Source organism: Antennarius striatus, chromosome 14 (genome assembly GCF_040054535.1).
Source record: "Antennarius striatus isolate MH-2024 chromosome 14, ASM4005453v1, whole genome shotgun sequence".
In the NCBI taxonomy this organism is placed as follows: domain Eukaryota; kingdom Metazoa; phylum Chordata; class Actinopteri; order Lophiiformes; family Antennariidae; genus Antennarius; species Antennarius striatus.
The window spans coordinates 9,619,724-9,629,286 of record NC_090789.1 but is presented as its reverse complement, the minus strand read 5'-3'; the positions used below and the strand labels follow the sequence as shown (position 1 = coordinate 9,629,286).

The 9,563-nt window shown below is 40.3% G+C and overlaps 1 protein-coding gene across 1 annotated transcript; it reads left to right on the top strand.

Annotated features, from left to right (window-relative positions):
* Positions 1-3,562: 3,562 nt before the first annotated feature.
* Positions 3,563-9,506, top strand: si:dkey-166k12.1 (solute carrier family 22 member 6-B). Its single transcript, XM_068333008.1, has 10 exons — positions 3,563-3,901; positions 4,630-4,733; positions 5,226-5,380; positions 6,022-6,190; positions 6,354-6,468; positions 7,026-7,126; positions 7,327-7,538; positions 7,781-7,889; positions 8,027-8,239; positions 8,953-9,506. The coding sequence occupies exons 1-10, from the start codon at positions 3,563-3,565 to the stop codon at positions 9,044-9,046; spliced, it is 1,611 nt and encodes a 536-aa protein (XP_068189109.1). The 3' UTR covers positions 9,047-9,506.
* Positions 9,507-9,563: the final 57 nt, after the last annotated feature.

The following is a 9,563-nucleotide window of genomic DNA, read 5'->3' as shown; positions in this document are numbered from 1 at the left end:
GAGATGCTTCTGCACATGCTCGACTCTCTGCAGCTCAGCAGCACAACCTTGGAACACTTTTACCTTCGTGGGAGTTTGAAAGACAAGAATCGACCTGTATTATTGGATGGATGAAACTGAAATTCATCCATCCAAAATACACTCTCCTGAAGTTATATCTCAAACCAGCTGGACTTGTAAAAAGCTCCTCCTGATTTGGCTGTGAACTACCATATAAGGAGGGATGATGTCAGGTAGCTATTTAAAGCAGCATTTTTATGTCTGAAGTCCCTGCAGACCACACCCCACGGGGGTCAAAGTCAAGATAGCTTTTATATATATATATATATATATATATATATATATATATATATATATATATATATATATATATATATATATATAATTTTTTTTTTTTTTTTTTTTTTAAATTTATTTTTTGCTATATTGTCACGAAATGAGGATAGAAATTGTTAAAAACAACAACAACAACAACAAAAAAACAAACAAAAGCAAGCAGTGACAGGAAAATCTTCTCCAGGGTAAAATAGTGACGCTGACCACGCTCCCCCAGCGACAGCAGTGAACAGGCCAGGGTTCGTTCATGGGGGGTAAATAGGAGGGTGTGTGGGTCGCTACATCACATCTACATCAGCACACCGCGTCATGGATGCAGGTCTGGTGTGTCGTTCGTCTCCGCTGACATGAACAGCTGACCTCACGATGCGTAACGTCGCGTTTGAAATCATGTGTCGCGGAAGCAGCGGCCTACTCACACCCAGCGGATGATGCTCTGCGGCTCTGTCAGAAAGATCCAAACGGGGCTTCTGGTCCGGATGAGTAATCCCACAGGGAGGAAGTGATCAGATGTCGATGAGCGTCCCTCGGACGGATAGGTAGGAATGGTTTAACGGTGCGTACGGAGGCCGGGGCGCTTCTCTGCTCCTCTTTGTCTCAGATCTAGAAGATCAAGGTCACCTAAGCCTCCAAAGTCGCTATTGTCCCGGTCCAGTCCTCCTTTCCTCCAGCCATCACCCGTGGTTCTCTGTTTTGTCTCCCACTGTCAGTGGAGGCTCCCTCTGCGCGCAGGAGGTTGTCAGGAGGACGAGAAGAACACTTCCGATCTCCGCCTTCAAAATAAAAGTCTAATGCTGCGTCTCGATAACGTGTTATTCTTACTATTAGTTTCAATCTTTTTTCTAATGTAAATGAACGAATCAAACTTGACTGTATCATTAGTAATTATTTTCAACCAAAACTGTGATGTCCTTATATTATCATCTATTCAATTAAATTCCTGAATAATGACAATTATCAAAGTGGAATTAGTTAACCAAACACTATGGTAAATGAGCTCTGTTTCCTACACTTGATGAAATATCATTATGTGCAATGATATGATATTGATTCACATTTATCAAAATGAATGCATATGATGCATTTACCCCTCGTGACCCGTGAAAGCGGAAAAACGGATGAAGAATGTTCTGTTGCCCCTTTACTTTGAAAGAAATACTTTGTTTCTCCTTACATCCGGTGGAACTCGGGCTGACTTTGTCTTCCTGAGGCAAACAATACTGTACCTCTGAGGAGATTGGAGTTGAGTACACAAGGTGTCTGAACTCAGTGCAAATTAAGAACCAAACATACATGTAAATTTATTATCACGGCAACAATAAGATTAATGAGGTTTTTATGAGTCTCTCTGTTACTTGATTAGAAAAAGACATTTTTCCAAGGTTAAGACAATAATATCGCCTCAAATTACCGCACATGGTTTGACAAAAAATTCCTCACGATAAGGCAGTTCCAAAAATTTTTACTAATCAAATTCTGTTACACTATTTTATGTACATCTTACAGAGCCATCCTGAGTACAGTATGTTTTTAGACCTAAATATCATTATATTCATCTGATTGAATGCTAATCAAATAGAAGAAAACAAATTCGCATGAATCGTAACCGGTTGATTCCCACTTTACTAGTTATGACTAAACTAGGCTAAATAAAATGAAGTTTTGTTGACCGAGGACTACAGAGTACAGTATTTTCCGCACTATAAGGCACACTGGACTATAAGGCGCACCTTCAATGAATGGCCTATTTTAAAGCTTTTTTCATATACAAGGTACACTGGATTATAAGGCGCACTGTTGGTTTTTGAGAAAATCAAAGGCTTTTAGGTGTGCCTCATTGTGCGGAAAATACTGTATTATAAGTTGTGCATGTGCAGCGTTATTGCACATATATAATTGCCACCTTATTAACGACTGTTATTATCTTATATGAGTTCATAAATAGGCCTCATCAGATAGATCAGAAACAACCGTTCACCTCCTGAAGAACGTTTAGCCTGACCTTGTAAATTAATATACCGTACATATATATTGATTTTTCTTTTAGTTATATAGTGAGGGAATTACTTAAACACAAGAAATACAAGCTGATAAAGTCAATAAGAAACAAGTAAATATCTTCTTGAATCAAGGTATCTTCTATGTATCTTCACTTTTACACTTTAGTTGATGACCACCTCACTTTTGCAAACTTCCTGTTATAATGCACTAATTCTTATATTGTATTTCCCTTTGTTTCTTGGTGTTTAATGTTTTTGAGTGTTTAGTGTTTTTGAAATTTCATCTAATGAAAAATTGTAAAATGTTCTAAATGTTCTAAATGTTCTAAATGTTAAATGTGATTGAAGTTTGTTTGGAAAAGATGTTCTGAGGCACTTAAATGCTTTCATCTAATGTAAAACTGCAAAATGTTTGAATGAGATTAAAGTGTTTTTGCAAAAATCAAAAAAATCACTTTTACCTGCGGGAACCGCGTCCGGGTGCAAAGCTCTTATTGGACAGCAGGGGGCAGCAAAGGGCAGTAGGCATTGTTCGATCAGCCACGAGCTTTTTGTTGTACACATTATAGAAAACACAGTTTACTATGAATATATGATGATAAACAGTAAGTTACATTAATGCTTAAGGACTGACATTATGAAATGCAATAATAAATGTGTCTGCCTGTAGGTAAGGATAACAGTGTCGGTGCTGTCTTGGCATTGAAGCGCGTCTTATTGGCTTTAATGACGTTATAGCCTTGCCCTATAGATACATGCTACACATAATACACGCGTCCCCAGATGCCATTTATGCGGTTGTGTTTCTCCAGTCAGAAACAGCTAAACCAACACTTTCTTGTATCGGAAAGAATGCATTTCGAAATTCTTTTTTTTTTTTAATGCGTCTAAATAACGCGATTTCATTTGAGATTGAACATCTGCCAAGATTCTGGAGCGTATCGTCGACTTGAGTGAATCTTAAGTTAAGGAGAGAATAGATATCTTTAACCAAAGAAATATGACAAGTGTCGGAGGGATGAGATGAACGCAGGTTTCTCACATTACACCACAGGAGACAGGACAAGTCGACACGCTGCAGTTGGACCTTTACGCACGCTTGATTTACTCCAAAACAACAACGCTGCTTTTCACCGCCTCTGATTTATTGTCTCATAGTTGTTTACATCCAGCCCCTCTATCTCCTTCTCACTGGCTGATCTGCTGGCTTAGACCCAATTTTCAAAATGAATTTCGACCAGATCCTCTCTGCCATCGGTGGTTTCGGCAAATACCAGAAAATTCTGTATGTATGGATTTGTCTACCGCAGATTCTCCTCGCCTTCCACATGATGGTGAGCATTTTCACAGGCGCCACGCCGCCCTATCAATGCCGAGAGAGCCCCGGTACAGGAGCAGGGAATCGGTCCTCCTTCCCAGGTAAACTTAACCCGAACTACAGTCTCTCGGATTCCTCCTGCTTCTCCTCCGATGTCTTGCTGCAGGGCAACCGGTCTGAGCGCGTCCCTTGCGCCCACGGGTGGGTGTACAGCACGGAGACTTTCCACAGCACGACGGTCACCGAGGTACAGTTTGATGCTGATGTGCACCTCTGAAAAAAGTTGGTTTATAAAAGTTAGGTTGAGTTAAATGTCCTGCATGGAAACAGGTGGAAAGCATTGATCAGTCAGATAAATTAATCTGTTTTATTTTGGGGCACTGAAGTCTTCATGATGATGATGAGGAGGAGGAGGATGGGAACTGATTGAAACTAGGCATTATCAAGTATAAACTTTCAATACTGTTAAATAACAGAAGTTTGTGTTCGTGAAAATCAAACTTGTCAAATATTCCATCAGCTGTTGTGTAATTAGTTGTGTAGATAGATAGATAGATAGATAGATAGATAGATAGATAGATAGATAGATAGATAGATAGATAGATAGATAGATAGATAGATAGATACTTTATAGCTACTTAATCCCAGGGAAAATTGCACTAATACTACAATTTTGCAATAAAATTGCAATATCCCAGAGGGTATTAATAAGTGTTAATTAAAGAGAGTGTGCCCAGCAGAGCTGTTGGGAATACCCTTGGATAATTCTGTGAAATAATTCAGTCTTCAAGGAAACATGGATTAAGGAACAAAACAGCATATCAGTTCCTCACAATAAAGATCACAATAAAGTTGATGAAAGATGTTAATGTGATGATGCCACTGAAAACAGGAATGACCTCCCATGGATCTGTGTGTGTTCTCCGCTCAGACCTGTCCAACCTCTTTGCTTTATTTATTTATTTATTTTACCAGTGGGACCTGGTTTGCGACAAAGCTGAACTGAACAGTTTTGGTCCGTCTATCTACATGTTTGGCTTGTTGGTGGGGTCTGTGGTGTTTGGAGCCATGGCTGACAGGTGGGTGTTTTTGTGGCTCTCAGCCTGGAGCCCTGTCACACTAAAATTTGTCCAGATGCAACAAAAAGACTAGATCAGACTCTGTAGGAGAAATAAAGTTATATGTAAATACAGTTCTAGGTAGTTGATAGTTTCAGATCGAAGTAATATTTCCAGATCTCTTGGCCCATGATGTTTAAATTTGTAGTGCTCACAGAGACCTCACCGTGAGGTAAATATTAATGCTACGGACTTACAGTGCGGCTTCTGTCAATCTTGTGTGAATGGGTGTTGGCTGGCTTTGAGTGGTCAGCCAGGCTTGAAAGGTTTTCTGTAGTATATACAGTCCACTTCCTCTGCTGGAGGCGTTCTCTGAGTGCTTTTTCATGATATTATAAAATATTCAGTGCATCACAGAGTGATACTCCAGTCTCATCCTGTCACCTTCAGTTTTCCACCTTCGCATGTTCTTAGTAAGCTTGATAATACCCACACCCGCTCTCTCTGGACCAGGTATGGCCGGCGTTTCGTCCTACTCCTCTCCATCGCCCTTCAGACCGTGTTCGGAGTCGCCGTGGCCTTTGCACCAAACTTCACCATCTACGTGATTCTTCGCTTCATCGTTGGCAGCACCATATCTGGAGTCATCATCAATGCCTTTGTACTTGGTAATAACAAAACACACATCACATTAGCACTCAGTTGCAAGCGTGAAGAGATGTAACATCCAGAACAAAATGCAATAATCAATAAGTGAGAAATCACACAAATTACATTTGCCATTATGTGTTATATGATATTCTAGACAGGAAATTTGTTGCCTTTTTTTGAATGAAAAGGTTAGATAAGATGTAAGGATGAGGACTAATGAGGATCAGATATGTAAAGATAGATTTTCCTCCAAATTTTGTCTCTCTGCTGTGCATTTTGGGAAGTATTATATTACAAGATCTTTTGTAAATTCTCATTAGGCAAGGAAAAATGCATGCAGGCATGTTTCTCACATCGTAAAACACTAACATTTAGGTTGAGGTTCAGACAATTATTCTTATATAGAGTGAGCATCTGTCAAGGAAAACTGTAGACATTTCATTCAATTTAATCTGTCATTATTTTCCTAAAGCCTCAGGTATTGTATTTTAAATGTATCATGCTTTTTTGCGCTATTTTGCCCGATCCCATCACAAACCCTCACTGCTCTTTCCACTACCTAAAAGTTCCAACTCACAGCCACAGTTTCATTAGTCCTCGTTTCCTTTCCTCTCCTCCCTTCTTACCTTCTTCCAAATCCTGCACTGTATTGTCAAAGGCACTGAGTGGACATGCACCAAGAAGCGCATGCTGGCTGGCATCATCACAGACTATGCATTTGGTCTTGGCTACATGCTGCTTGCAGGCATAGCTTATTTGATAAGGGACTGGAGAAAGCTTCAGCTGGCTATATCAACTCCGGGCTTCCTGCTCATCTTCTATATATGGTGGGAAATGAACTCTGCATTTGAACATTAGATCAACTGTGAATATATCCATCCCCATGTGCTAATCTGATTTTCCTCTACTACTCGTATGTCTGGTTCTTGGTCCACTTTTTTCCTCTCTATTTTCTCCTTGTATCCTGTTGCTCTCTCCATCTCCTTTCAGGGTGCTTCCTCATTCTGCCAGATGGTTGTTGGCCAAAGACAGGCATGAAGAAGCCATAGCACTCCTCCGTAAGGCAGCACTTGTTAATGGTCGAGTCTTACCTCCTACTCTACAAGTAGGACATCATCATTTTCTATTGCTGTTTCTTGTGCATATTTTTCTCTTTTTTTCTGCTTTCTGGAGAGTAACCAGTTAAGGACTAATTGTTTTGTGAAAAGATAAAGATGGTGCGCCTCTATATTTTTCATTACCATTAACAAACTCATGAAAAGAATGAAGCCAAAACAAACTTGGTTCCAAGTGCATGTTCTTACCGTGGGCATAAATCTTTTTGATAATTAGGTGAAAATGTTCAGTTTAGTTTGGCATCAAGATGACAAATGGCTCGATTGTCTCTCTGCAAAAGTAACAAATCAGTTGAGTTTGTCTGCATGTTGAGAGATTTAAATAATTGATAAAAACACTGTCTCCTACATGTAAATCTGCACAGACAGCAGAGATGCAATTACCATTTCTGCTGCCCACAGATCGCAGTAGCTAATATGTATGCATATATGTCTTGACTTTTGCTTACTAGTAAAATGTATTTTCATCATTTCAATAGATTTGCTAACAAAGTGTATCACTGAATATCAGCATCTTTGTCTTTTAAAGGTTTTGTTCTGACTGCAGGTTGAGAAAGGTGAAGGTGAAGAAAAGCAAAGTAATTCACAGCTGGATCTCATGCGAACACCTCAGATGAGAAAGAGGGCTATCATCCTGTTCTACCTCTGGTAAAGAGAGTGTGTGTGTGTGTGTGTGTGTGTGTGTGTGTGTGTGTGTGTGTGTGTGTGTGTGTGTGTGTGTGTGTGTGTGTGTGTGTGTGTGTGTGTGTGTGTATGTGCATGCACATGCAATCAAGTTGTGTAATCCTTTTAACAAATTCTCACTCTTGCTGCTCTCCTCCGTCTTTGTCCCTTGACTCCCACCCCAGGTTTGTGACTGTACTGGTGTATTATGGGCTCTCACTGGGTGTTTCCAGACTGGGGACAAACCTTTACCTGACCCAGTTTGTGTTCGGGTTGATTGAGATCCCGGCTCGTACGCTTGTCCTGCTGGTCCTGCCTTTGAGTCGCCGACTGTCCCAGTGTGTTTTTCTGGCACTAGGAGGAGTCGCCTGTCTGCTCATGCTTGCTGTCCCAGCTGGTAAGGATGCTGAGTTTTGAACTGCCAGGCAGGAGGCCTAGAGGAAGACCAAAGAGGAGGTTTATGGATGTAATGAGGGAAGACATGAAGGTAGTTGGTGTGAGAGAAGAGGATTCAAAGGACAGGGCTAGATGGAGGACATTGATTCGCTGTGGCGACCCCTGAAGGGAAAAGCCGAAAGGAAAAGAAGAACAGCAAACCTTAGAAAAAGATTTTAATTGCTTCCCTCCACCCGTCTGCAGATCATTTCAAAGTCCTGGCTGGCCTCGCCATAGTGGGGAAGTTTGGAATAACAGCTTCCTTTGCTGTAATCTATGTGTACACTGCTGAGCTGTTCCCCACTGTTCTCCGGTTAGTCTTCACGTTCATTTCTTCTCAAGAATTTCTCTTTTAATAAGAGGCATGTGGATAATATCTATATTGTAATTTCCTTTAGGATTAATAAAGTGTTTATTGATCTGTGTTATTCTTTCCTGTTGTACGTACAGTCAAACAGGAATAGGTGTGTCCTGTATGTTTGCGAGGTTGGGTGGTATGTTAGCTCCCATCATAAACATGGTGCACAACCACAGCCCTGCTACGCCGCTGCTCATCTTTGGCAGCTCCCCCCTGCTGGGAGCTGCTCTGGCCTTGTTGCTGCCTGAAACTGCAGACAGACCTCTTCCTGACACAGTGGAGGACGCAGAGAACTGGGGTGCGAGGTACAACAGTGTTCATTTAATTTAGGATGGAGGTTGAAGGATGGTTTCTCAACCTTTTCACACCAAAGATACCCATATGTTTACAAATGAGTGAAATCCAAACTTGATCATATTTTATCCCTCAGTCAGCACACGTTATTAGAACTAATAATATCCTCTTCAAATCCTTAAAAATAATTTGAATCACCACCAACAAAATGACTGGTACATTTTAAATCAATCTAGTGTTGTTGTTTTGTTTGTTCTTTTAAGTTTTGATTTGTTCTATTGTTTCTCGTTGTGTTCACACCTCTTCATCATTTCATCATGGTCAAAGGCATATCCTTCTCAGGGGTATTCCATTAAAATATAGTTCCTCTTTGCTGACAGACGTCATTTTTGTCCATTCTCTGGATCCTTCTGAGAATGACTTCTAGATGAAATATGTTTTGTTTGTTTGGTTTTTTGCCTTCAAGAGTCATATTTTCTCACTTTTTGTCAGGTATTATTAGAATTTTTGTAAAAATAAATAGTCCTTTCTTTAAGCCTGTCGCAGCTCTTGGGAATCCAGTGCACCAGATATTCTTTACATTCTCAGTCACATTTGAACTCTTTGTTCAATGTGTCCTTGCTGCTCAGCCTGCGACCCTGAACTGTATATGTAGTCTAACTGCCCTGTTTGTTCCCATGTAAACAAAACAAAAACTACCTCTGTGTACTTTTGTCTCATGCAGGCCTCCCAACAAGGACCACTCTGAGATGTCTGAGGGTATAACCCAAACAGCCTGGAGCACGGAGGGGCAGGAACATCTAACTAGTGAAGCCTAAGCGTGTGAATCCACATACTTATTTTCATCACTCATGTATTACACAGTCTAAACCTCAACAGTACTTGACATGATGTCCTCTTTGTGATTTCATGTCAGGATGTAGACAAAAACTCTATGCAACACAGCCAAACTAGCATGTGGTTCACCATGCACATCAAACAGGTTAACCAGGTGTTCATAAATGCTGCTCAGGCTGATGACAGTTTCATTTTTATAAGTAAGCCTTTGCCATGCGGCCTCATGTTTTCAGCTGTTTACAGTTTAATGCCATTAATTTATTGGTTTTACATTGATAGTGAGGTGTAGTAAATACTACTGCACTGACTTGGGGAATCAGATTTCACTTCACCAGGATGCCAGTATCTCTCTATAAAATTATTTTTTGGGAGTGAAGGAGTTTTAACATTTTGTGCATTATTAAAAGCACAATATTTTTGTATTGGGTGCACCACTTCTATGGATTGTGGAAAGCCTTTGCTCTACCAGTATCTTAATGCTGCATCAAACAAGCAAAT

Excerpts from the sequence above, each read along its gene's own strand:
- si:dkey-166k12.1 (XM_068333008.1), top strand. The coding sequence starts at position 3,563 with ATGAATTTCGACCAGATCCTCTCTGCCATCGGTGGTTTCGGCAAATAC. Across the intron at positions 3,902-4,629 it reads ACAGCACGACGGTCACCGAG|TGGGACCTGGTTTGCGACAA; the intron begins GTACAGTTTGAT and ends TTATTTTACCAG. Across the intron at positions 7,127-7,326 it reads ATCATCCTGTTCTACCTCTG|GTTTGTGACTGTACTGGTGT; the intron begins GTAAAGAGAGTG and ends CTCCCACCCCAG.